At 45.1% G+C, this 27914-nt stretch overlaps 3 protein-coding genes across 9 annotated transcripts in view; 1 reads left to right on the top strand and 2 right to left on the bottom strand.

Moving 5' to 3' along the window:
• TEX47 (testis expressed 47) overlaps positions 1–27914 on the bottom strand; it is a 148819-nt gene that overhangs the window by 79608 nt on the left and 41297 nt on the right. The gene's annotated exons all lie outside the window — the stretch shown is intronic.
• On the bottom strand, positions 55–20456 carry LCMT1 (leucine carboxyl methyltransferase 1). The gene is made up of 11 exons (XM_061474095.1): positions 20286–20456; positions 18938–19029; positions 18306–18427; positions 16800–16876; positions 16071–16132; positions 7882–7984; positions 5936–6056; positions 5083–5184; positions 4576–4667; positions 2503–2600; positions 55–980 (listed from the first exon to the last, which is right to left on the bottom strand). The coding sequence occupies exons 1-11, from the start codon at positions 20381–20383 to the stop codon at positions 958–960; spliced, it is 990 nt and encodes a 329-aa protein (XP_061330079.1). The 5' UTR covers positions 20384–20456; the 3' UTR covers positions 55–957.
• The window catches only part of ARHGAP17 (Rho GTPase activating protein 17), a 44465-nt gene continuing 37415 nt past the window's right edge, over positions 20865–27914 (top strand). For 5 of the 7 annotated variants that reach the window (XM_061474203.1, XM_061474206.1, XM_061474204.1 and 2 more), the window contains exon 1: positions 20865–21028. In XM_061474203.1, the coding sequence (XP_061330187.1) occupies positions 20976–21028 (53 nt within the window). In that variant the 5' untranslated portion in view covers positions 20865–20975. The remainder of the gene's footprint in view (positions 21029–27914) is intronic. The other 2 variants (XM_061474209.1, XM_061474202.1) reach the window with 1 other exon arrangement.

Raw genomic sequence — 27914 nt, 5'->3', positions numbered from 1 at the left:
GTCACTAAAGCAGATACAAATAAGTAATTTCTAATGAGTAAGACACTGGGCAAATTATAAATACTAAACATTTATTGTTTTTCTCATAGGAAGGTTGCAAGATTCCATCTCAAACAATAGGGAAAGGTCTTTCGCTGCTGCTGGGATTTTGTTTTGTTTAAGGGAAAAGAAAGAAGAATGAGAAACTGGTGTAAAGATACTACCAGAAGCAGTGCAAATTTAGAGTCATCTCTTTCTTACCTTCACCAGCCCAGTGTGAACTGCCAAGCTAAGCCCTTCCCAGTTAAATAAAGCCTACTTTCACATCACCCAGCTTCTTGTACATCACTGACCAAGACCCACACCTCCCCTTCTTCTTTCCGAACTACAGGAACACACCCAGTACAGTGAGAGCCCTGCAGCACCAGTAAAGCCCGGAGAAAGCTGACACGGTGGCACTGCATAAAAATGAAACCTCCACATAATGAGAATGAACAGGATTTAACTTTCATGATCAGCCATGCACAGTGCAGAGATACCCAATAACGCAGCTCACCAGCGTGCGCTTTCCAGCTTCCTGTCACAAATACATTTTACACATCCACAAGAAGACAAAAAGAGGAAAATGGTATCATCCAGAACACTTCACTTCCAGTTTTAAACTAAGGAAGGCAAACTTTTAAACAGGAGTTACTGACATGTTATGGAAGTCCATCATTGTGTATCTGGGAAAGGGGGGAAAGTCTTGCCTGGTAACAATTGCTCCCAATGAGTGCCAACAGTCCATTAGAACTCCCAAAAGCCAACAGGGCAGTGACACCTGCAGCAGCCATCACCTCCTGCACTGGCACTGCTTGCACAGAGGCCAGATGGAAGCTGGCACATGCAAAGTCCCATCATTTCTGTGATCTTGTCTCCAGCAGAAGGCAGAAGGCAGTCACTGTGGCTTCTGGGCTCAGCTTCCCTCCAGCAAGCCCATCAGAACGCGATGTTTGCAAGACCTGTTTGAGAAGGGGGTGTAGAGAAACAAGTGTTTAATCTTATCCTACAGGTACTTCACTACTATTAGGCCAGTGAGACATGGGAAGAAGGATGCTTTGAGAATTTCTGGGTTTTTTTTCAACTTAAAACACGAAGGAATCGGTGGGAGGGGAGGAAACAGGTTGAGCTGTACTTTTTTAGCCCTTTTCTGATTGTGATGCAGCAATTAATGTGAACAAGCCAATCTGAAGGAGTGCTGAAGCTCTTCGTGACAGAAGGAACACCACAGTGTCTGCCCATGACATTTAAAAAGTGAAAGCTGGGGAAAGTACCATTAAAGAGGGCAGTGAATTCACACTGGATAAAGGAAAGCCGCTTTAGATTAAGGCACAGCCACGCATTAGACATGTGATTACCTCCTTTGAGATCTGTCTTTTCTGACTTCTAAGGTACACTGTAACACAACCTCAATACCCCAAATTGTCCTAAACATTCCTCTCATCACAGCAAAGAATAATGCTGGAGTTCCCAGAAATACTGGCTGCTATGAGCTGGGGAACATTTTGGCCTTAGCTCCTCTAGTTCTGTATTGCAGGCATCACCTTTTAGCTGTAAGAAATCAAACGAAACCCCATTTCTGCGGCTCAACACTATCAAAGCTGTGGATTCAGGCAGGCAGAGACCACAAGCTCACATCTCGATTACAGCAGGGTATTGAAGATCTAGTTTTACCAGCTGTATCAGATGCTTTGCCGCTCAGTCTGGCTGCACAGCTTCAGCCAATTACATCTATCCCATTTGCTCAGGAGCACACAATAGAATTTGTTCCTGAATATTGCTCTGTCAGGAGCAAGGGAAGGGCAGAGAAGGAGAAGAGGAAGGGATAAAATGGTGGGCAGAGAATTTTTCTAGAAAGCCTAAAGTCCCTGAAATTGCAGGCAGAAATAAAGCTAAAACTGAGCCTGCAACAGAGTTGTCTTTCTTATTTGGACAAAGAAGGGCTGGAGATACCCATCCTTCGCCTGAATCATGATCTCGAGGGAATTTTCTCCCCCAGGTGAAAGGAGCACAGAAAACCTAAGTCCCAAGTGGATGTAAATGGGGCCAGTGCAGAAGAAGACTGGGCTAAGGAATGCAGATTTATTTTTACGTTGTCAGGACACCATGATTTCATATACTGTGTGCCCATATGGTGCTTTACATGCCTGGGATTTGTAAACCTCTCAATTAGCACTGATAGTATAAAGCAGGCAGCTATTTATGGTAACCCATACGGCATCTTTCAGTGTGAGGATTCTAACTCCCCTCTACTGCATGGGCTTCCTGCTGGGCAACTCAGATGCCTTACACAAACCCTCAAAAGGCTGTGGAGAAACAGCCATGAGACACCCCTTGGGAGGTGTTCACAGCCCCAGTGACACAGCAGCAGACCCTGCTCCTGTGATGGGGCGCTTCTGTCACATATCTGGTGTGCACAGTCCCAGCCTTCCCACATCAGATCTCAGTGTGAAGGGTCACCTACTAGGCGTTGAAGAACATTACCCAGATTGCTGCTGTCCTTTGAAGCCCAGCAGATGCAGTAGTGCTGCATTAGTTGTTCAAACAGCTCCTTTTCATCTAGGAATTCAAGTCCTTCTATCCTGTAGGAATAAAATACAAGTTGTGATGCCAGCTGGAGCCTCGATACAGTTTTTAATGTATCCTTTCATGTGAAAACTAGGGTAAATAAGGCAGTTACCCCTCTAGTAAATTAATACAGGTATTTGTCCACAGTGAAGATACCACTACTCCTTGCCTTTGTTGTCAATGAATGAAACAAGCAACCCACAAGATGTTTACAACTTCTCAGCCCTGGAAATTCATGTCTGGGGACTAATATGTGTAACTTCTCACAAACCCCAGTACTTGTCTTCTAACCCCTTTTACTGCATGTACCTGATCTTGCTGGATGTAAGCAGACACACTAGTACATCGTAATGGAAGGAGATTTATCTTTACCAAAGATTACAGTGAACAGTTGAAGATGGCATTTTCTCCAGACAATAACAAGTCCATATTATGTCTTGGAAGAGTGATGGGTACACCAGTGCCGTTCTAACAACTCTCCCACATGAGCTCATGATGAAGCACAAACCAAATGGCATATACAAGATCTGAGGATTTGTTTTCCTAAAATGGCTCCTGCCTAGGCTTCTTAAAGCAAGATCTTTGAATGTCTTCCACCAAACAAATGGGAGAACTTCTCCCAAGCTGTGCTTGCTTTAAAAAGTTTAACCTGGCACATTCCTCTCTTTCTCTCTACTTGAATACCAGAGTGCTTAATTCCCATGCTAAATACTTGGAAGGGCTGCTACTGGGGAGCTAAAGTGGGGCAAAAGTTCTTTACAGATGTGCAGATGCTGCAGAAGGCCGCTTCTGTGAACACTTCCATAAACAGAAAGCATTATGTGCCTCATTAATACCAAGGGACAGAGTTTACGTAACCTATCTCTCGGCACCTGGAACAAGAGGAAGGAGCTGAACAGACCTAAGGTAGACAAAAATGCTGCAAGAAAACAGCACAAGTTATGCCTCTCCACAAGTGCCACATGGTGCAGTCACACAGCCAGTGTTCCCATTTAAACAACCTATGACTTCCAGTCTCACCTGTTCAGTTCCCCGCTTTGAGAAATCCCCATATGTGAACACTTATTCTGACCAAGGTAACTGGTTTGGCTAATTCCAGCTATAGTTAATGAATGACCGAGTAATTCACACTTCACATTCTATAGCTCAGAAGTCACCCAATAAAAGCAGTTTCCCCCTCTTTAGCTTTTCTTTAATGCAAAAACCTTTGTAAAATCCATGGAGATTAATGTTACAACAGCCTTTGGTTATACCCTCTGTGTACTAAGCTTTGTCTGCAGGCCCAGCAGCCTAGCTCCTGAAGATGGTATGAATGGAAGATGCATCCATCTGTTGAGAAATAATCACACCACGCTGTTGGGCACACTTCTCCTCCCTCTCCCTCTTTGCCTGCACAGTAAACCAGGTCACAGCTCTACATTACTGCCCTGCCTTGGCTCATTACCTAAATATGCTGCCAAGAAAGAAGGGAGGGAAGATCAGGCCTGGCCATTTTCCACTCGTAGTGAAAATGCAAACAGATAAGTAGTCTCACCCAGGCCTGGAGCAAAGACCTGGATGTCATCTCCCTTGGGGACATGAAAAGTGGCTGCCTGTTCCGAGTGTATTTTAGGACTTCACTGCACGCATCTAGTGTTGTGGAGGCTGGATATCCACAAGAACCACCTTAGGTGCTTTACAAACACAGCATTTCTGTAGCATCTTTTAGCTGCAAACTGCTGTCACAAGATGCTTTAGATCACACCCAAATAAATCATGAGCACTGCCAGTCTGCTCCTGGCAGCAATAACCCCCTGGATCATTAATGCTGCTCCAGGCATTAGCCTTCAGGCTCTGCAGAGCTCCACTCAGATATGTTGTCTACTTAGCATCTGCACAGAGCCTCCACTCCATTATAGCTGGGGATCCCGTACTACATATCAATATGAAACTACCTTGGAAATGGCATCTGAAGATGAGTTTTGGCTGCAAGCAAGCTATCAGTAATACCTTTTGACATCGGCCTGTGGCAAAAAGCTGTACACTTTCATCATATCAATGGCATGTGCCGTTTCCCAGCCATTTAGCAGCAATCGTTCCCTCTGTGAAGTAAACAAGCAGCACAGTTTTCAGACAACTCAAGGAAAAATGCCAGAGAACAGTTTTTTCCCTAAGGATTTTCTATGCCGTCTGCCTGACCTGTTCTTTGAAGAGCTCTTACACTCTTTTCTAAGCATGTGCTGTTAACCTCTGTGCAGAGAGGACAGTGGGATAGGTGGAACTGTGTTGTGATCTACTGCAGTTCTTGTACAGTTATCAAACAAAGTGATAACAGGAAACCATGGCACTGATTAAAGGGAACCGTGTAAGGGGGATGGGAAAGGATTTCAGCAGGTAGCAGCTGCTCCACCAACCCTGCTTTGGCCATTGCTCTGAGCCTCTGCACACACAGAGGAAGAAGTTGCAGACAGGTTAAGTTTGATATCAAACACACACAAAGCTCTGTGCCCCTTTTACCTGAGAGTCTAAGGACTTGCAGACCTCCACCCCAGCCAGGTTACACTGTCGTCTCTGCAGGTTCTCAATCATGATCTGTCCAAACCGGTCTGTCATGTTCACCTCAGGTAGAGAAGGAGACAAAAGTGTTCCCCCTTCCGAAAAGAATGTAATCCCAGTGAAAAGCAGTAACTTGGTTAAACTCTTGAATTGTCCACGTCACAAAATGCACAGGGTAACATTAAAGTAAGCTTTGTGTTCTTACACCAGGTCTCATTTCCCACTGCCACAATCTCCTCAGCTACCTCAGGTTTATAAGTTGAGTGCTAGTTTAATTGGCGACAATGCTGCCACTGGGACTTGGGCACTGAAAACTGACTCTGCTTCAAGTTGCTGACAACTTGGTTCAGCTCTCCAGCAGTGATTTACAGCTTGGAAGATCCTGTTTCTAATTCCTGGAGCCACCTACTTCCCCCCAAGCAGCATTTACTTCCATAGAGAGGAGCTGAGTTCACGCTGATGTGATTTTTGCTCCCCTTTGGCAAAGAACACAGAGAGGCAATTATGTAATGTTACATACTCACATCCGACATTCAGCACCATTTCTTCCTCCTCTGTCTTAGTTAAACCAATATTCTGCGGTTTTTTCCACATATGGATTAAGTCTCAACTACTTCGGCTCAACATAATCCAGAAATTGTCTTTCAGAATAGCTCTATATTGCATACAATGAGCTTCCCCATCTCCAAGGTAAAACACATTACAGCAGAAACTGCTCTCCCTACAAAAGGACATGGCCCACTCTTGTTTCACACACAGAACTCCCACTCTTGATGACAATAACTCAGGTCTAAAAGTGCCAGTTTTGTTTTACCTGCTCATAGTTGATGAACATCGCCACTGGGAAGGTGCTGGCTGCCCACTTCAGGAGGCTTGCAGACTGCTGTGGGGTCATGTAAACCAGCACACACTCTGCTACCAGCAGCGTTGGCAAACTTGGAAACAAAACACAGGAGAACTATTTCTAGCAAAAGAACAAGTAAAATCTATAAAGAATTATAAGCAAAGTAATTTTATGTTCCCAAAATCGCTTAAAAGAACTACCCTTTTTATGAACTACATATTTAAGACTGAATAAAATCACTTCAATTGACCAGAACTGGGTTTTCTGTCAGGCAATGAATTAACCACAGCGAACTCCTGGGGTTACAACACAGAGACTTTGGGAAACAATTTCCCCATAGTCAGCCACACTACTGAGGAACATGTATTCTCCAAGTCTTCTCTGAGCTGTGCGCATGAACTGAAGTGCATACTGAAAGTCATGCTGCAGAAGAACTGTTCCCTGTATACACGATGTGCTCTCTTTCAGGGATCAGTTAAATTAGGAATAAAAATGGAAAAAGTTTTCTCTTGAAAGAAGTTCCATGAAGAATTTTAATTAGACAAAAGTGTTCAGTATCTGCAAAATAAGCTCCACTTTATTATCTAGCAAAATGCAATCTACAGTTTGCACATTGCCTCTTCCCCCTCCATCCACAGAGAAAGAAAAATAGACATCTATACAAGTAGTTTTGCTCAGAATTATGGAGTTTTCTTTTAATTGCTAGAATGAACAGGAAAAAAAAAGTCACTAGAAGCAGGAGAAATCCCACAAGGAGCAGCAATGTAGGCAAGCAAGGCAAGATTTCAGAGGATGGAAGTGTAAAGATTTAAATGGCAATTTGATGCATTCTGCTTGCCCATATGCTCTCTCCCACCCAGCCAGATAGCTGCTATTTATATATCTTATATTTGAAAGGTATGTCCATCATCCACTCTAAAAACTTAAATCTTGCCCCTTCCAGAAACCTAATGCCTGAACAATAAACCCCCAGGTATTAGCTTCTGGAGTTCAATTCTCAAAAGACACCATGGCAATCACTTGTCAAAGGTGGAGGGAACAACAGGGGGGTTAAGTGGAGGCAACAGAAAATAATTACAAAGATAAAACTCTGAAATAATTGAAGACTGACAGAATTATTCTTCATTTTAGCAGCTGAGCTCCCAGAAATCTTGACTCATACAGCTCATGGGGTGGAACATGCTCGCTGCTTTAGGTACTGCCCATCACTCAGCGATGAAACTAAATGCAACTGAACCAACTCTTTCAAAAGGCAATTTCTGACATTTGGATACATTTCTAGTTAGAGATTCCCCTTGAATAACTTGCAATTCTATTGACTAAATTTCAACCTAATTCAAGCAAGGGGTAACTCTTTGAGAGATTTCTAAAAGAGTTGATTCATGAAGCAGAGAAAGACAACTCATGTGAGCTCTGAGGCAGAAAATGGCTGTTGAGGGAACTCATCCCCTTCAGGGCAAGGGATGGGGAAAGCAAGAAGGAATCACAGCTTCCTGCTCTTCAACAAGAGCTTGAACTCATGTGAAAGGATCACAGACCCCAAAGAGAACCAGCTACAAGGAGCTCATTCACAGAAGCCATGCTTCACTCCCCACAGTGCTTTAAGAACAAGGAGCAAACAGCTCTGCAATGTTTGATCTTCCCAGGAAGGAGGAAAATGCAGTTTGCAGAACAGGCTACACAAGGAACAACCTTGCTTCAGCCGTGGAGCTCTGGAACAGTCCCGGCAGTGCCAGCAGGCTCCAGGAGGTGTCTGCACAATTTCCTACTGCTCCAGGGGCTCAGGAAAAGGTAACCATGGAAATGGCATAATGAGCACTGGATGCAGCTACTGCATGCCCAAGCCTGACTTGACTTGCTTCATGAGTACTTTCCATGAGCCCTCATAAACCCCCCGAAAGTGAAGATAACCTTACTGTGCATCCAGGTTATGCTTCTTTAGCTTTTCCTCCAGCTCTGATGAGAAACGGAGGTCTGCTCCTTGTATGGAATACCGACTGGAGTCCAGGCTGTGAGAGTCTGCAAGTTGAAAGTGTTGAAAGACTAAAGGTTACAAACAGGAAGGAAAGTGAAATTAGCAACTAAGAATTACACAGGAACACATGAATCTGAAGTGAAGGTTTGATCTGTTATACCCAGCATCAACAGCAAACTCTTCTTTCTAGAACACTAACTGCCCTTCTACCTGCCTGCTGTGGTTTACAGATGGTGATATATCAGCATCAGACTCTGCCACAAGCCTCCTCCTTCACTCGGCAGCCACTCTAATGCAGATGGGTTATCCCACCCGTTACCATGGTTTCAAGGAATGCAGAGAGAAGAAAAATGTGAAGATTAAAGGTGTGGGGAGTTGTTTTGATTGTAAAGTCTTTTTAAATGACCCAGTGTATGTACATGAGGAACTACATTTAAAAAAGTATATAAATTCCTGAAAAACTAAGCAAGAGTAACAATGTTCCAAACAATAGACACAGCTGTATCAATTAATGATACAGACAGATATATACGAGTATTAGACAGATTTTGGTACCAAAAGAAGTTACCATTTAGCTTTTTTTGTATGCTCTAGCAATGGTATTTAGTGGGGAGTCCAGTTAGAAAAGGTATTCTGAAAAACAAATATTCACCCTGGGCTACAACAGGCAGCAAGCTCCTGCAAATGCTTTCCAACATGGAGGAGGAACTAACACTAAAGTCAAAAGATGCTTTGCCATCCTAGAAGAACTGGAAGGAAGCCAGCAGCAACACGAGCATCTTGCCATCAATAATTCTGACAACCAGTTGCAATGCATTGCAGTCGATGAGCCCAGCCCCCATATAAAAGCACTTTGCACGTGCAGCATCAAACCCACTTAAAAACAAAGTTCTGCAGGAATAGATCATTGTTCTTTCATGCTTCAACTTTACTAGAGTGAAGCCATTAGGACAAAATAGCACAAAGCTTCCTCTCTTACCATACAAGGGTAACAGAGCAAGAGATAAAATAAGCTAAGCACCGAAAAACCCCACGGTGAGAGTTTGAAGTGGCAAATCCATATACGCCTGCAGTGGCAGGCTTGGGATCAGCTGCAGCCAAACACAGCTCCTGAATGGTAACACAGGAGCAGGTGACAAGAGCTACATGAAGAGACCCAGAGAAGCCAAGAGGCTGAAGAGGCAGAATGAAAGGGTTTCCATTGCAGGAAAGGAAACAAAAGAGGAAAGAAAACATTAGGGGTGGAGGGGAAAAGGCAACTTCTTAACTGAAGCAGTGCTTCAAAGTGGGGGAGATGCATCTCCATTTAGTTTTCAAGTGACCAACTGAAAACAGCACTAGGAAGTGACAACAGCATCTTTCCAGCAACGTTTTTGACCAGAGAGGGGAACCAGAACTGTTCATAGAGAGTTACAGGAGGAAAAAAAAAAAAAAAAAAAGAGAAAAAGGGAAAAAAGTTGTGCAGCAAATGATTCAACATTTTGAGTCAAGGCTTTTTTCCATGTGCATGTTCTGTAATAGCTTTACTACTTCCCACTCCCTTCTATTTCAGTTATTACATCAAGGCCATGATAATGGCATCAAAAAAAAGCCACACAAGAACCCTTCACCACACACAGGAAAGTATTTATATAGTGGTTGGTTCGGTGTCCAGAGAGAGCACACGGTGAGCATCAGCACCACGATTAGCATGAAACGAATGCAATCTTCTTGTCCAGCTTCACTGACCTGGCCACACAAACACATTCATTATAACCAGAAATAAACAACAGGTTTTAAGTGATCCAGTAACAGCAGTAGTACAGACACTTCAGCAGTAGAACTGAATGTCTCCTGCTCGCACCACGTTGATTCAAGCATTTTTATCACTGAAGAACAGGAAGGAGCAGGTTAGAAAACCACTCTCCAAAAGCAATCACCATTCCTACCATTGGTTTCAATAAGCCTGTGATACATGAACAAGCCACAGAACTTCTGTTATGCTCTGACATGGTGGGAGAGGGGACAGCCAAAGGAAGCAACCTGGAGATCCTCAGCACCAAGCTGTGCAGCCCAGTAGATAGACAGCTGGAGATGGAGGTTGTGGACAAGTGAACATAAGCAGCCATGCAGCCATAGCCTGGTTATTCAAAGTTAACTACTGGGGAGAAACCAACCCAATACCAGAGTGGAACAGGTTTCCTTAAGGATGATTTGGTTCAGTGGAAATAGTCTTCAAGCCTTAAAGCCAAATATATTCATGCCTTAACACAGGAGTTCCTGCAGCTGAAAGGCCAAGAAAGCTGACGAGGAACAGATTGTCTCCTCTCTTCAGAAGCCTTTCACTCCAAATACAATCACTTCACTCCCATTCCCAGTATCCGGCTGCCTGGTTCCCCTCCTCTGGTCCATTCAAACAGAATGTACTTGTTCCTCCACACATTTTGCTGCCAGCTTCCCTCGACTCTCCATTGACGGTTGTTGGCAAACACGAGCACAGATAGTACTGAGGCAGAGCAGCACACGCAGTACACACAAGCTGATACAATTGCTAAAAATTGTACACTTTACACATCTCTGAAAGCACCTCATTTAATACTTCCAGAATTCGTAGATTTTAACATTTATAATCCACACTTTTCTCTTGAAGGAAATGTGAGGGGAAAATACGGAATTTACACTAGCCAATTTTAAAAAGCAAGGAGAGGCACAAGGACAAAAAGCAAGAGCAAAGAGTTTAAGCTAAGCCTCCTCCAAACTTCCTTGTAAGATTTCCTGCTAGCTTCCACCTTTAGCCTGCACATGGCATTAAAAATACCCTTTTATAGCTAAAGTCAAAGAGATGACACTTAACTAGACAAATAACTTGAAGATTTTAAAAGTCTTTTAAAAGACAACAGCTCCATCACTTCACACTCAATAGCAGACATTCATTGCAAGACTGCTGAGAGCTGGAGTTGCTGTTGCTCCCAGCCTGGAGGCTGAAAGTCGAAGTACAGCCATAAACATCTCAGAAAATGATGTACTGGCACATGATATGGCACCAATTTCTACTTTATTGCAGAGCTTGATGCTCTAGGAATGAAACATTGAAAACATGCTGCCACCCTGACTGAGCAGCGCTGGTACAAGTGTGTTCTACAATAGATGTCCCTAAAGAGCAGCTGGAGGGAGAAAGCAAGTTTTGGCCTGGTAACACAGGCACGTGGTCTCCATTGATTTCTTCTTATGAACAAGAAGTTTCTTTTAACTGAATCAATTCCTTTGCTGTTAAAACCTTACCTGTTTTTCTCACTGCAGTCTCACCCCTCTGAAGGTATCTGCCACAGGGACCTCGGCAGAGAGGAGAGCCCTGCACACTCCAGCAGATCTGTGCTGCCAGGAGCGCTGCTGCCTTCCGCCCTGGCTGGGATGGAGACCCTCCCATGCTGCACTAACATGTACGTCAAGGCCACCCTGGTGTGACTCAGGCCAACTGCCCTAACACTGGGGTACAAGCAACATTTCGTGGCTTAATCCATTGAATAGCCCACATTCAAAGCACTAATTCCAACCCAGGCGCCAATACTTCATGTTGGTTTTTAGCAAAGTTAGTCATGATGCTCTTTTCTAAAGCATGGAGCTACCTTACGGTTCTGTGATGCTCACACTCAGCACGTTCAGCTATGTGCAAAGTTTCTCCCTTGTACTTGTCTGAAATGAGGGTTTGAGAAATACCAGATTCCAATTTCATTTAAGAAATACAAGGGAGGGGAGAAGAGGCTGCCCCGAGAAGCTGTGGCTGCCCCATCCCTGGCAGTGTTCAAGGGAGCTTGGAGCAAGCTGCTCTAGTGGAAGGTGTCCCTGCCCGTGGCAGGGGGTTGGAAGTGGATGGGCTTTAAGGTCCCTTCCAACCCAAACCAGGCTGGGGTTCTACCAGTGAAAGAGAGCAAGCAAATGAGCCCCACTGCTTCAGCCCACCCCCTCTGCTCAACAGAGACTCTCAGCTGAGGTGCATGCTCCTGTTATCTGTGTGAAACGCAGCAGAGAAGGTTTGGCTCTGCTCATACCACCTGGATGTGTGTTTTCCATGACTCTTGGCATACAAATAACAATACAAGCGTTCCAAATTTAGACATCATTTTGGTAACTGAAGAGCAGCAGCAGTTATTTATAGTTGCCTTCTGACCTGCCTGCAATAAAGTTTTTCTCCACAAAAACATGCCAGTAAATGTTGATTTACAGTGGCCCTGAGGCACTCACCTGCTACCTTAACACACCTGCTGAAGCAGCACTACATAACCCATCACAGGAGCACGAAGCAGTGTTTCCTCTGCTACAAGAATCCAGTGAAACAATTTCCTGGAGGTTTTCCAAGAGACAGCATGCAGGATGCTATTGACTCAAACCGACTTCATTAGGATTTTCATCCTAAGGTATCTTTAGCAGCCTTACAAGCAACCAGCCCATACAACCTATTCTGCAGACTCACAGCCATGATAAACTCTTACTCAGGTTGTTTAACTACAATATCAGAACAGGGTATGTATAGGGTACGTGTCAAAACACAAAGGCATTTAGCTTGTATTGCACACGCAGGATCATCCCCAATGCCAGTCGCCAACACCCCTGTGTACTGTCACAGGCAAGCTTGGAAATATTGGGAAAAGGAAGTTCAACCAACCAACTGGACTAGATGGGGCAGGAAGCACATGAGTGGCACTGAAAGGTAATAGCTCATTAAAGCATAATTAGCACCTGCAAGGTAGCAAAGGTGGAGTGCTACATTCCCAGCAGTGACTGCACCATAAACCAGATAGTGCCGTTGAACTTTGAAAACTATTTAACCTGATATAGCCACAGCCATGTCAAATCACGGCACAGATTCCCTGCTCTCCCTTGGAGACCTCACACTTCCTAGAAAATGCCAAAGCTGTTCAATGACAAGTGTCATTTTCTTGCATTCAAGGGCAGAGGCCACAGATATCCACCCTTGAATTGCAAGCCATGCTGTCACTGCTTTGGGTAAAGGGCAAGGAGGAAGCAGATGTTGCCCTGAAGCTGATGAAGGTGTCTATTAGCACTAGCCTCATGAAATGAAAACATTTAGTGTGAGAAGAAAAGCAGGATGAGAACAAAGAGTGATATCCATCGATACTAAAACTCAAATCCCAAAGCATCTAAGCAAATTATTCCTGATACACAAGAGAGCAATGTGGAACCATCCCTTGCAGTGTTCAAGGCCAGGCTGGACAGGGCTTGGAGCAACCTGCTCTAGTGGAAGAAATCCCTGCCCGTGACAGGGGTTGGAACTGGATGAGCTTTAAGGTGCCTTCCAACCCAAACCATTCGATAATTCTGTGAACTGATTTGGCAGAGGGAGAGGCCAAGACAATCTCACGTCCAAACCAACAGAAATAAGGAACGTTCCCCTACCTGGAAATGCTGCTTCCTTATGCCCCACTACGCTTCCTAAGACAGGAGGCATTCCCAGGACACTGCATTAGTCTAAGAGCTGTATCAGGTCAGACCAAAGGTCCCCCTACTTTGGCATCCTGCCTCTCCCAGATGCCAACAGCAGCTACGTAGGGAAAAGACAGAGCACAAACATGTGCTGCTAATCCTGGGGTCTATGCTGTTTCCTATCTTTTTTCTTAGAATCCTTACATTTGGATCTGGATTTCTGTCCCATTACTGAGCCACTGTTTTCACCTATCTATTTATTCCAATACCCAGATCTTGTATGGGGGCAGCAACATTCATCCAGCATTGACAGTCTCATTTACATGTGAGGCACCAACTATTTTTTCCACCCATGTGCATCACTTGATATTAATCCACATGGAATTTATCACCAACTCACTAAAAAACAGGATTCTTCCACAGTTCTTCACCACTCTGAAGGGTTGGGACTTGCCAACGAGCTGCCACTCACTGATCACTCCACTTTCCTAATTATTTCTTGGTGTTGAACAACAACATATCCTTAAGCACAGATCTCCATCTCCCTCCATAATGAGAATTAACAGCATATGCCTAACCTCCATCCCCAGCTCTTTATCCATATGAGAACCATTCCTTCCCCCTACAAAAGCCATGCAACTTCTTTGGCACACTTTGGTAAGTGATGCTGCCAAAACACATTAAAAACACATTTCTTAAATTCAAGCACTGATTAATTGGATGTCCTTCCCCAATATATCTGTTGACTCTCAGAGAACTCCAATAGGCTTGTGAGGCATAACTTACCTTGTCAAAAGCCACGTGGGCTCGTTCTCAACACATTATATTACTCCTGTGCTCCACTAAGTCTGTCTGTTAGAGTTTCTACTCATTTGTCCAGTAGAGATATCAGTCCTACTGGCTTGGAGTTCCCTAGATTTCTCCTGCAGCCCATCTGAGCCACAGCCACAACCTTCCAGTTCTCAGGTCCTAAGTTTTAAAACAAGAAGGTATATACCAGTTAGTAGCTGAGTGAATCCATAGTCAAGTTCCTTTACATATGTAAGAAATCTCTATTCATCTGACTATCTACTCATTCCACAGCCTCTTCTCGTGGCACTTCCATATGAAGCAGTTCCATTAATATGCCCTTACAAGATAGTTCCCACATGGATTTCACTTGAACTGACCTGTGGTTGTTGAGTGCCACTTCAAACTGGGATTCCACAACACACTCCCACCAGCTCCAAGTTATCTGACAAGATGTTACATCCCAAAGATCTCAGTGTAGTAAAGCCTACATCAGCCTGCTTACTGTAAAATTGCTACCCTAGGGTACTTAAAACCCAGCACTGAGAAAGAACAAGAGAAACAGCTTTAGAAAAATAAGCCACTGATATGTCAATTGCTGTTGGCTGCTGCAACTTGCTATTAATAGCTTCTGATTACAACACACCACTGCAACTTGATAACTTGGCAGTTGTTTTGCTGTACTACACGTATCTACAGCTGTTCAGCAGCACAAATACTATCAAACCCTTCTGATTGATCTTGTAGTGATGTGTTTTTAACAGTGCTAGCAGAGCAGATCTCATTGTATATAAGAGACATGTCATAAGAAGGTCTCCCGGCTGAAACACAGTGGTTCTTAAGAGCAGTTTTAATGAGATGGGGCACAGGGCTTTCATCTTTTGAGACCTGAATGCATGATGAGAATTCTGCCACTCAGATGACATCTAAAAGGTTGGTAGGTTAAGAGCCTCTAATATGAAGCAATAAAATGTGCATAATTTGCATTAAAATGCACAAACAAGTCAGTGCGTGGCAGTACTCCGATCCAAGTTAAAGCACAAAGAGCCGTGGGGTGAAGCACCTACACCTTGCCCCCAGAAGCACCTCCTCACTCTTTGCACTCTTCCTCACTCTTTGGAAGGCTCTTTCAAGCCCCCCAGACCCTGAGCTAGAATCATGCTTATTAAAAGCACCTATACATGTGATCATATCAGGACACAAAACATTGCTGGCTCTGCTTTAAGGTCACATCTGCTAACACAAGTTAATTGGTATGGTAGACACAGATAATCACAGTTCCTCCTAAAGGGTCCAAAGCAGCTACTACAGTGCCCAAATAGCAGATACTGCACTAAAAACATTACTCAACAGAACCCAGGATTTCTTCCACAAGTAAAGATGTTTTCAAGTTACAGTCCTGACTCAAACACAATGAGGCTAAAGCCAAGATAGGTCAAGCATACTCCACAATGTCCTCTTACTACTAAAAAGAAACAGGTGGCTCTGGTTCCCGAGGATGGACTCTGCAGGCTCTTTCTTCTGTGAAGACTGCTAAATTTAAAGACTTGTGCTCTTAATGAGACAGAAGAGAGAAGAAAACACTCCATAGATATTTTAATCCAGTACACATGACTATCAGTAGCACTTTCCTTTTTCTGTGGCAGAAAAGAAAACCTAACTTAAGCTATATAGAAGAGAGAAAAAACCCCAACAACTTTCTGGCAGACTAAAACCCCTTCAAGAGAAGACATCTCTAATATGTCACAGAACAAATGGGCAAGAGTCTGTAAGAGAAGAAAGAAGCTTCTCTTCCCTCCCAATTCTCTGTCCAAACAGCATTTCAAACATTAAAAGCCTGCCCACATAGCAGAACAAAATGATCAGAAAAGTTTTAAAAGTGCTGCAGAACACTGCAGACTTCTTTTTAGGATGACTCACCTATTAGAAGAGAGTCCCCTGAATGGGATTCCATAATTGGTTTTGACAGGGGAGGTTTTGATCTGTGGGAAGAAGGAAGAAGCATCTCTGAGCAGTTAAGCTGGTTTAACAGTGTGAATACAATTTGATTTTTTTAACATATAAATGTGTGTGTGTGTGTGTGTGTGTGTTAAAAACAGACAAGAGATACCTCTGCCCTCTACTGGAAACACAAACGTCTGCAAGTTCGACTTACTACTAAGTTGCAGTTGAGTTTTAGAACCAATGACTCAAGTTCTGAGGCAACCTATCAAGAGGATTCCTGACACTCTCTCCAAGCATCCTCCATAAGCCCTCATGTATTAGTTCAAACAGAATATGCCTGTATCACATCAGCTATCCCACCTCTCTAACTGAACATCAGGTCTGGGAATTTACTACTGTCATCAACAGTAAGAGAAGATGAATTAATGGCCTCTAATCATTGTGAGGCTTCCCCTGCCCATTCTATTTTACATAATTAAGAGTAATGCCTACTTGCCTCCCTAAAGCTTCCACATATCAGCTTCTACAGTGGGGAACAGTGGATGCAGAGCCACACGTATGACTTGCCTGTAAAATGAAACCTCCATTCTAAAATGAGTTTCCCAGAAGAGAGCTGAAGTAATTAATTGTAGCTTGCCACTCCTGGCATTTTGCTGAATGACACTCAGTTTCACACAGCTAAATTCAGGCTTACACCATACTTACTTGATGTGATGTATTTTTCTTGCAACTATCATTGGAAAATCCACTTCAAAATATTTTCTAGGGAGAAGATTTTCATCCTGAGAATTGGAGAGAAACCCTAGAATTAGGGACATCCAAGTTTCACATGCACATGACAAGATATAACCTCCTTAAGTCCTGAACAATTCTGGTCTAGTTTACACTGGCATCAGTAACAGTAGTGTAACAATGTCCCACAGCTTAAAAACCCCACTAAAGCCACAAAAACAGTTGAGAGGCATCAGAATGCGCTCCAAGCATTAAGGATATTATTTAGCTTTTTATGCAATGCAGCAATCCTAGACACCAGATCACTGGAACAACGTATTCCAACAATGTACTATCAGGATCTAGAAGAGCACAGCAACAGGAAACTATTACAACATTTACCATGCAGCCTCAGTATATTCTTCTAAGAAGGGAATCAGGAACATTTTGCACAGGTTTCCACAGAAAGTGGCCACATTCCACAACCTGTCCTCAAACAGACATCCAGACTAAACACACATCAGTGCTCCTCTGCTACAAAGAAAGGGAAAACCTCTTCATTTCACATTGTCACTATCTGACACCCTGATGGATAAACTGTGCCAAGTTTCTCCCTATGCAGCAATCCTTTTGTGATGGATTTGCACTGCAAGTTCTAGCTTGTCAACCTCATGAATTTCTAAACAGGAGATTGAATCAGCCAGAACACTGAAGTGTTCAGTTAACTGGGTCCCATCTTCTGTATGTTAATGACACCACACCTCTTCACAAGGAGAAAGAATTGGAACTAGAGGCCCCGCTTTAGCTTTTAAAATCACTGCTACAGAAAGTTAATAAAACTGTGTAGTGACAGCTCTCATAGGAATACAGGTAAGAAAAAAGCTTCACCTCTCAGAAACAAAGTCATTCTTTTTTTCCTTCTACTGAATGAAATATAATGGACTGTGACCGAGCAAAAGGCATCTAGCTGCCTTGGACTTTCTTCCAGACATCAAACGAAGAGATGTAAATGCTAATGAGAAGGCAACTAGAGGTGTGTGCAGTCAAATGATACTATCAGATAGTATTGGAGTAATCTGCATTTTTGTGAGTTAATAAACACAGAGAGACATATGTATATTTACATATATAAATTCACATTTACATGCATAAAGTAACATTTAAATCGAGCTTCTACAAACCTATACTTTGGTACCTTATTCCTGCTTTAATATAGGGTAAGACAGGCAAAGGTGCCATCAAGCTCTGCTCCTGGAAGTCCACTAGAGGTCAGCTTCCTGTCACAGACTTTTTGGTAAATAACAGTGAAAACTGCACCGAGATTTAAAGGTACCTAAATTAATCCCAAGCAAGACCAGACCTGAGGAAAGACACAGCCTGGCTGCATTACTCCTCGCCCTACTACAGAACGTAACACCAACAAGCCCTCACAGAAGAGTACTCAGGCTTCCACACAGATCCTTGTGTGCAGCCCAGCTCAATACTCCCAAGCGTCATTACCTTCAATCTCCAGAACAAGGTGTCCATGCCAGCCCCCAGATTTACAATCTGACAGTTGCATTCTGTCTTCTTCAGGAAAGCTTTAATCAGGTAACTGACTCCATGGACACGGGCGTAATAGCCTGTTAACAGCAGCAGGAAACAAGGTTTGGTTTTCATTACTGTTTTCACTTAGTACTTGATGATTAACACTTGTTAAGATTTTTAGGTAGCCTTTTAAAAATGGCTTTTCTTAGGAAGAATAATTCATTCTTTAACACACTTAAAAGGTTTGTTTGATTTTAATTATTAACAACATCTGATGTACTGATAAATCAAGATTCCTTCCAATAAAAGTTTTAGCCAAGTTTCACCTGGAACTGAGCAGAACGATGTTAGCTGGGGAGCACAATCTGCAGAGACACACCCCAATGTCCTGGGTCAAAACAACACTTCTGATTGCTTTGTAATGATTTCTGCACCCTGAGGCACAGAAAGACGTTCCATTAAGAACACAGAAAGCAAAGAAGAGTTTTGATTCAAATTTCCTATGCTCCACGATACCCAGTACAGAAAGGTTTTGCCAGGTGCTCTTCCAGAGCAATTAAGAACACATTTGAACAATCTTCATTCACATTCACATGCCAACTTGCCTCTATTGATTTCAGGTGCTTTTCTTTCTTTGGCTTGTCTCACAAAATACTGGATGTAAGGGTCCTTCCAGTAGCCAACACTTACAGCAAACCTGTCCAGCAGAGGGGGAAAATGAGAGAATTAGGAAATAAGGCCGCTGAGATTTACAGTAAAAGATACACACAGGCTGAAGAGGTCACTCTCTGGCCTGGGAGAGTACATGGAGCGACAGGTTACAACAATCTGCAGAATCAAACATAATCCCAGACTGGTTTGGGATGGAAGGGACCTTAAAGCTCCTCCAGCTCCAACCCCTGCCATGGGCAGGGACACCTTCCACTGGAGCAGCTTGCTCCAAGCCCCTGTGTCCAACCTGGCCTTGAACACTGCCAGGGATGGGGCAGCCACAGCTTCTCTGGGCACCCTGTGCCAGCGCCTCAGCACCCTCACAATAACACACAGGACTACTTCAATTAAGAAGTTACATAAAGCATAGTTAACTTTTTAGCTATTGCTACATTAAACAAGCAACTTTTCAATGGCCTCTGCGCTATTGGATGAACTTCTGCAGGTACAGAACCTAATCTCAAATGTTTCCTCCTTGAGGGCCAGCAAACACAGGAATTGTCTGCCCACAGCTCTTCAGAGCACATGCAAACTGCACTTTACTCATACCCATCACCACGCTATGAGCTGTTTGCCCTAGTTCCAGAGCTTCTGGAGACCACTTTAACCCAGACAACAGTGCTATTTCATTCTAGCAGAACTCACTGGCCTTACGGCTGATTTGAAAGGGTAAACTCTCGAAAACAAACACAACCACCCAACAATCTGCTGCTACCCCAGTAACAAAAGGATGGGACAAAAGGCAGCAATAACAGAAGGGAGCTTCACACCCATGCACAGCAGAGCAGCAGAACCGACCCCCTCTCCCAGCCCAGCCTGCAGAGAAGGAGAAGCAAAGAACTGGGGAAAATATCACGGGATATTAACCAAGATATCAAACATGACTGAAGTTCCCGACCCCGCTATCAGCGCCACGCACGCTGCCCTACAAACAGGCTCTAAGTCGGAAGCCGGGCAGTGCTCTAGAGCAGGGGCAGGACTGTCCGGAGCAGCCCTGCGGGCTAAACCCGAGCCAGGCCATCCTCTCGCAGTGGAACGCCACTGTGTTCCGAGGTTTATCCCCCCAGCCGCTCGGGCCCCGGTGCGGGCACAGGCCACCGGACACCCTCCCGCAGCCAACGGGCTCTTCCCCGTTTCCTCCAGCCCCCCTTATCCGGGAGCCGGCCCGCCCTCCGCCTGCTCTCAGTCCCCCGCAGCACCGTCTTAGCGGTGCCGGAGGACGTCGCCCCAAAACACCGCTACCGTTTGCAGACGGACGCATCCTCGCACGTCCCCCGGACCGCCTCGTCCGCCTCGTCGATGCCGGTGGAGACCAGACCGTCACAGGCAGTGGCCGCCATGGAGCGCGCGAGACCCAGCCGCCCGCCACTGCCGCCGCCACCACCCCTGCGGCCCGCTCCCCGCCGACCCTCATTGGGCGGCCTCCGCAGGGCAACCCGCAGAAACTCAGCAGCTATTGGTCCACTGCCCCATCCATCCCCACAGCTTCCAATGAGAAAGCGCGGGCTGTACCGCCCCGCCCAGGAAGCGGTAGCGGTACCGCAAGGGAAGCTAGGAGCTGTAGTTGTAGGGGACGTTCCGCGATGACGCCGCGGTGGCGCTGACCGGAGCAGGGCCCGGTACTGTGCGCTCCGGGAGGACGGCTCCAGACGTAGCCGCCGCTCCTGAAGCGGCGGCAGCAGCAGCGGGCGGATGAGCCTCCCTCCCGCTGCAGCCCTCCAACATCCGGGCTCCGGGCGGAACATCCGGGTTTCCTCCCGCCTCTCTCCTCACCGGGGGCGCGGCCGCTCCCCTACGGGCACGTGATATTGTGGGCCGGGCCGGAAGTGACGGCGCTTTGCGGAGTGGGCGGGGTGGCGGCCGGGCCGGGCGGTGTGGCGGCGGCGGCGGAGCGGCAGGAGCCCGGCGGGAGGTCGGGGAGCGGCCGCCGCCATGAAGAAGCAGTTCAACCGCATGAAGCAGCTGGCCAACCAGACCGTGGGCAGGTGGGCGCCGGGGTCCGGCGGCCGGGCTGGGGCTCGGGTGGCGGCTCCGGGGAGCGGGCGGAGGCCGCCTGCAATCTCGGTCGCTTCTAGGGGTGGGGAGGGCACCGGGCACGGCGGGGCCTGTGGCGGGGAAAGCTTCTGTCTACCTGGGGAAGGGCGGAGGATCCGGTTGTTCGGAGCCTGGAGCGGGCTCTGGGCGGGTGTTTGCCCCGGCCCGCCGTGAAGTGGCGTCGTTCCGCTGGTACCGGGGCCTCCGTGTGCCCCGCTGTACGTGTTCTCAGCCCGCCGGTGGGGCGAGGGTGGTGGAGGCAGCGCGGGTCCCGGGGGGGGGGGGGGGGTTACCTGAAGGCACCCAGCGGGTTCTCTGGCCCTGAGTCCCCGTGTCCCTTCCTGTGGTGTGGGTTCCGTCACACCACGAAGCTCATTCTCTGCGGCTGAGCTTCAACAGAAGGGACTGAAGTCTCTTAGGTCTGAGCGGTATCTATTTACAGATGTCTGGGAAAGGCTTTCTTCCCCTTCTGTGGAGAGAAACCTGAGCAGACCCCAGGTGGGTCCTTAACCCGCAGCTCTTCTCCCTGCTAAAGCCTCAGTGCAACCTCACTGTCCCCTGAGGAGAGTTCTGTGTCCCCCACCCAGAAACTCCTCTCTGCTTTTAGCAAAAGCTTCATCTGTAAGCGTACGCTGCTCCTGAAAGTATCAACTGCCGTTTTATCTGAGCTTATGTTTTCGTGGCCTGCACTTCACACGGTGGTTGTTTTCTTTGGGGCCTGCGTACATCTAAAACAGGTCAAGTATGTCAGCTAATAATGGATAAGTAGGAGACTTTTACTGGGGTGTTGGTTTTGCTTTTAAAGAGCAGAACTTCTAGCTCGTCTTGTGCCCGTTCATTCGTGTTTGATGGAAAGTAATGGAGTTTTTTTGTTGTTGCGTATTGTCGGAGTGATTATTTTGCGTGTGTTGGGCCCACAGCTCCAAATCCCAAGTGGAATTTCAAGTAATCTGCGTTGTGCTGAGCAGGATAAACATCTCGGGCTGCTTTCAGCTTCCAGGGGCAAATGAATTAAAGCTGGAGATCTGTTCAGAGCCAGGAAGGGATTGGGAGGCTCCTGATGACCTTTGACTGGAAGCAGCTGAAACCTGTGGGAGCTGTGGCTGTCCCACAGTGAAGCTTCCCGGGGTGTGGTTGTCTGTGCAGGATCTTTGCTCCTGCAGCAAGTACCTGCGGGTGCCTCAGCAGCCTGGCTCCGCAGCAGTGGTGATAAAATACAGGCAAGAACCTGCAATTGGTTTTCATTAAAACTCTTTAAAATGACATGGACTGATTCAGTTTTATAAGCTTAATAGCTAGGTAATAAACTTAAACTGTTACTCTTCCCTGTTTTAGTTGGTATTAAATACAAGCACGTTTTTATTGCTTCTCTTTGCTGTGTGTTTTAATAATAACGTATCTTAAGTTAGTTCTTAGTTAAGTATCTTTTAATAATGAAGTATCTCAAGTTAGTCATACGGATTCTTTACACAAGAATATGCAAACTTTTCTTTGAATTAAATAGAGGTAAGAAGACTCTGAACAGTGAGTGTAGTCGTAAAGCTTTGACCAGTGCTTTTTTTATGTGTAGATATATATCTGTATATATAGCAGTTATACCCTCATACTTGTAAGGGCTTTGAATGAACTAAACTGTCCCTTCCAGGGGTTCCTTTGCGTGGTCTTGGTAGCACAAACTGGTACTCACCCTTTTGTTGCTGACCTTCATATTTGATGCTTTCCAAGTTAAAGAAAAGTGCTTATGTTTGAGATAAATTTCAGCACTGTTGGGAACTTAATTTATGGAGGTGGTTTGGGGATGGGAGGGGAAGAAACAAAGCTCGGGAGGTTTGTGCTGGCTTTTGTGATGTCTGATGACTGTACATGTAGGAGCTGTAACAGTGGAAACTCGGTGAAGATGTTACCATGTTTCTTAAAGCAAAGAGTATTTGTGTGCATGACTGAGCATTGTTTTTTCTTAAACCTGTTTTTATCTGACTGTTGTCTGTGAAGAGGTTGAAAGTCATCATTTGCATTAGATGTTTGCTTAGACACAGTGTTTTAGATAGTGAGTGCTTTTGAGTGCATCAAGAAATGAAGCCCGATTAGACCAATCAGTGTACAAAGAAGGAGAAACGGTTCATTTCACAGTTCTGATCAAAGTTAACTTAAAATACACATTGTTTCAAGAGGTATCAACTGTGCTATTAATTAATTGGTGAATATTTAGTGCTGCTCATCTCCTTACACTTCATGTACGGGCCAAGCATTCCAATAATCACCGGGGTCTTACTTCATTTCCCAAAGTGCCGTCACTTAGCAGTGACAGATCTGTAACTGGTTTCACTTACAAGTATCAGGGCTGAAGCTGTTGGATTTCGGGTGGTGCTGCGTTCTGTAGTTGTGGTAAGCTCTGTAGAGCTTGTGGGAGCTACGACAGTCATCAGTGAGTGGGATCTTGCAGGCATTGTCTGGTTGTGTAAATGCCTTGAAGAGAAGCAGTGTTTGGAGGAGCAGTTTGAGCTGTGCTGGGGGTCACGTCCCCCCATCTCTGTAGGCTTTCTGCTTGGGGACATGATGTAAACTTACTTTCTCTGGGACATGCACCCTTCGATGTAATCTTTAACTGGCTGCTGCTTTTCGTGGTCCTGTGTTTGGAAGGGATATCTTCTGCTGCTTTTTCACTCATTCAGAGCTTTTCTCACCATAATTGAGGGGAAGGAGCGCAGGGATGGTACCATGAGGCCAGCAAACCTTGGCTCTGCATCAGTGATGTGTCTTCACTGGGGTTTTGTTCCCCTTAACAGGGACATTTAACTCTCAAATAATTCAGGACTTACTCCATCCAGCTTGCCATAGGTGTGAATGACATCCCAAGGTTGGCATTCTTGTCCTTTTACCATGAATATGTGACTTAAGATCAGAGGAGTACCACCTTAGCATGGAAAATGGGATAGGAAAGAGCTTCCTTGAAGCAGAGCAATGGCATTTGCAGGAAGCCTGTGAGTCTGCATGGATAGTATTCTATAGAATTACAAAATATATGTAGGAAACTAATTAAGGAGGGGATTAGCTGAGTGGAACAGGATTCCAGGATAATTAATAGATGTGTTAAATATTTTACAGCAATTACCTTGTGGATGTTGTTGGGTGCCATAAGACAAGTGTTCAGTCTGTCACCAAGTACTTAGTTTTTATGTATTAGATCTGTTGTAAGTGCTGCAGGTGCTAGTGAGGGTTTCTGTTGAGGGGAACAACTCAAGCTCTCATTAACCTGCAGAGCAGAATATCAGTTTCTTGTCTGTTTAAACTTGGGGGAAAGAGGGAAATGAAACAAGATCATTTGCCTTTCATTGGAGCCTGGCAGCTCAAGTCTGGTCCCTTTGGTTTTGTTGACTGGTGCAAGCTACACTGGTGCTTTGCAGGGACTGCCCAAGGTGGCATCAGTGCTTTCTTAGGGCAGCTGTAGCTGGAGGAGCAAACCCTGGATCATGGCATGTGTCTTTCTCACGTCATCGTGAAGGATCTCCCGTTGAGTCACAGGCAGGTCAGGGCTGGGATGTGCAGTGGAGCAGAGGCACGGCTTACCGGGAAATCGCTTCCATGTGAGCAGTGTTAATGCATCAGAATAAACTGGCACCTTGACCATGACAGATACCAGCGTATCACACAAAAGAACTAGCTCAAAGCTAATCTTCTTTTGAGCTCTACCCCAACTCCAGCCGACACAACTGGAAGTAGCTTGGAACTTGTAGTGAGGCTTAAAAAATGAAGGGGAGGAAGTGGAGAAGAAAAAGAGTAACTTTCATTCTGAACTTCCTGATTGTCAGCTGGCCTGTGATTCCCAGAGACGATCTCATGGGGTTGCTTTTAATGGGAGTTATGTATTAATTCCTCTAAACCTTCATCTGTTTTAAGGACCAAGGCTCGTATCCACTGATACGAGCGTATCTGTATGCACATTTCATGTGTGCTTCATCTGGGTACAGTGGGTTCCGAAATGGAAGTCGTGGAATGTGTTTCTGTAGGTGCCATCTTGTGTTGTGAGATGCTGCCTTCCTGCTGTGGGAAGCATCCCAGGGATGCTTCCTGAGCAGATCCTCCTCCTGGCGGATCAGCTCTGTGTTAGGCTCAGAAATCATAGGCAGGATTACATTATGTACACCATCAACAAGGTAATTGTTCAGTATCTGTAAGTGCTTGTCTTCGCTTCATACCCGTTTATAAATGACAAAGGGAGACAGGTTTTGGTGAGAAGCTCAACAGCTATTCCACTTTATAGCTGCAGTCATCTCTACTGAAAATAAATGTTCAGAGGCATTATTATTAAAGGCTTTCAAGTGACACTTTAATAAGCATTCAAACTGCGTAGCTAAGTAATTTATGTGAGGAATGAGTCCACAGAGGGGTTTGTATCACACTGTTTACTTACCGAGCACCAGGCTGGTAATCAATGGCACTTGTTAGGCTGTGTAACATTGTGAGTTGGGCTTTCCTGCCTCTGGGGACACAGCTGTGGATGTTGTGCCCATCAATTTCATTTTCCATCTTTCAGGTACAATCAGCAGAATAATGTACAGGTTAAAAATTGCTCCAGCCAACCGGTCTGGAAGGTGCAGGGCTGGTGCAGTCGTGTCAGGTCGACGCTGCTGGACGGGTGGATATACTCGCTGTCTGCTCAAGAGATACTCTATCTGCCCTTAGGCTGTTGCAGTAATTTAAACCAGGGACAGGCAGATCTGACTAATTAGAAATCTGAAAGAGGCCACAAACAACCATAGATCTTTTGTTATGCAAGAAGCTAACTGCTGTAGCTTCTTCACTAGTTTTCCACCATTTAAACACAACTTCTTGTGTACAGATAGGTTCTTCCAGGCCCTGTATGCATGACATTACCATGACACAAGGGGAGTATTTGAACGTATCTTTTAATAGCTCATGCCCTGCATAAAAGTTGCAGTGCTGAACTATATTTAGGATTTCTTCAAGCCACTTGGCAACGTGTAAGTCGTGAGTTGGGGTTGGTATGGTTGTAACATCACTATTACATTGTGTTAAATGTTGTGTTAGAATGCCTGGTAGTGAATGATTGTTCAGCGAGGAGCTGCCTACGCTTGCTTTGTACAGGGGAGAACCTGCTGGGAAGTGACAACTTTTAGTGGTGCTTCATGGGAAAAGCAGATGCCCCATGTTATTAATTTTTCATTCCTGCTAAAGTGTTATCCATTGATCCCAGTCTTTTACAGAATTGTTCTGTGAATCATTTCTTAAAGAGGTTCTTTTACTCCTTCATCTTTTGGTGATAGTACTTTGTAAGCTAGCTTTTACAAGCATCCAGGGTGGTAAAACAAGAGTGCACTCACCTCTGATAAGCCCAAACCACTTAAATCAGTGTAATATTAACCCTACAAGGCCATTTAATGTCCAAGAAATAGTTCTTTAATGTTTTTCTAGCTCTTATTTGGAAAACGCAATGATTGTGACCCCAATATTTGAAAACTCGTGGCTCACCCAAGCATCCTTTAAAAGGTTACCCATGATAAGCGTTACTTGCTTGGAATGCTTGTTGTCATTGGCAGAGATCTGTGGAAAAGTGGTAAACAACATTGAAATAACATTCATATTTATGGGCAGGGGAGAGCCTGCTTTGTGCTTGGTCTTTTAGGCTGGCATTTGGCTGCAGCTGAGTGCTCATGAAAAGGAAAAGCAAAATCTCATGTCCGTGTTTAGAAGAGTTATCTTAAACATTTCCTGTTTATCTCCAAATGAAGTTCGAGGTCTCTTTAATGAGAAAATTGACTTAGATCTTTCTGGAAGGCAGATTAATTCAATGACAGGTTTACAGGCTTGGAGGAGATTGAATTAGGGCAGATCTGTTTCCCTGAGCATGTGCAGGCGCCTGGGCTCTGTGCAACTGTCAGGGACTGATTGAAATAAAATGTGTGTGATTGCTAAAGCACTTGTGTACGAATAGGAAAGGGAATGCATTATCTAAACATCTGTGTGGTAGCAGCCTGGCTGTTGAACAGGCAGAGCAAGGAGGAGGTAAGCTTGATACTGACTGAGACACTGGAGCTGGCTCCATAAACTGTTCATTACCTCTTGGCTGCTGCCGGGCTCCTGTATGGGCTCCACAGCAGCACAAAACGTCATGAAATGGCGTTTCCATGTGAGATGTAAGCAAAGAACCAACAGTTTCCCCTTTAACACCACAGCTCAGCCCCAGCAGGAGCAACAGAGCTCCTTGGTATCTGCGTATTTATCTGTTTCCTGCGCCCTTTGGGGAGCTCGGACACAATGTAATGCCTTATGCAGCTTGGGAATCTGATTTTTCTAACAGCACAAACTTCCAATTATAGAAAACATGCAGCTATTATGTTTTCAGTTTGGGGCTGCTTCTGGTGGTAAGACTTGGCACTTGTTGATGTATTTGTGACTGCCATTAATGCAGCAAGAAACGGAAGAGCTTGGGGATGTGAATTGTGTCCAGGCTGTGGTCTAGGTTAAGTTTTGTGAGCAGGTCTGTTAATCCCATCGGTGAGTGTACCCTTCGAAGAAGATTGCTAAAGCCAAAGGAAAAATGACTTGAATTGAAGCTGAAGACTTCGTAGTGACTTTCTTCAGTTGTGTCTCAGAGGACAGGCTCTGAGCTGGTGAGGTCTGTAAGGCTGGTGCTGCTGGTGAGAAGCTGCGTTGCTGTATGGGAACCCCTGGTAAGAAGAGACGTTTTGTGTGGGAGCAGATGGTCAAGAAGGAAAGCAGTGTTTCTGCCCTGCTTTTAGGTGTTCCTCCAAGGTCTGTAAAGGCAGTCAGTATATCAGTGTCTCTTAACTCTTCAGGGACCAGAATGCTCCCCAG

Source organism: Pezoporus flaviventris, unplaced genomic scaffold, assembly GCF_033815535.1.
Source record: "Pezoporus flaviventris isolate CSIRO_AGI_PZ_B2104156 unplaced genomic scaffold, CSIRO_AGI_Pfla_v1 ptg000078l, whole genome shotgun sequence".
NCBI classification, from domain to species: Eukaryota; Metazoa; Chordata; class Aves; order Psittaciformes; family Psittacidae; genus Pezoporus; species Pezoporus flaviventris.
Note: the sequence above shows the minus strand (reverse complement) of the source record. Positions and strands in the feature narration are given on the sequence as shown.

Excerpts from the sequence above, each read along its gene's own strand:
- LCMT1 (XM_061474095.1), bottom strand. The coding sequence starts at position 20,383 with ATGGCGGCCACTGCCTGTGACGGTCTGGTCTCCACCGGCATCGACGAG. Across the intron at positions 16,877-18,305 it reads CCTTGTTCTGGAGATTGAAG|GATGAAAATCTTCTCCCTAG; the intron begins GTAATGACGCTT and ends TCCAATTCTCAG. Across the intron at positions 16,133-16,799 it reads AGAAAAATACATCACATCAA|ATCAAAACCTCCCCTGTCAA; the intron begins GTAAGTATGGTG and ends TTCTTCCCACAG.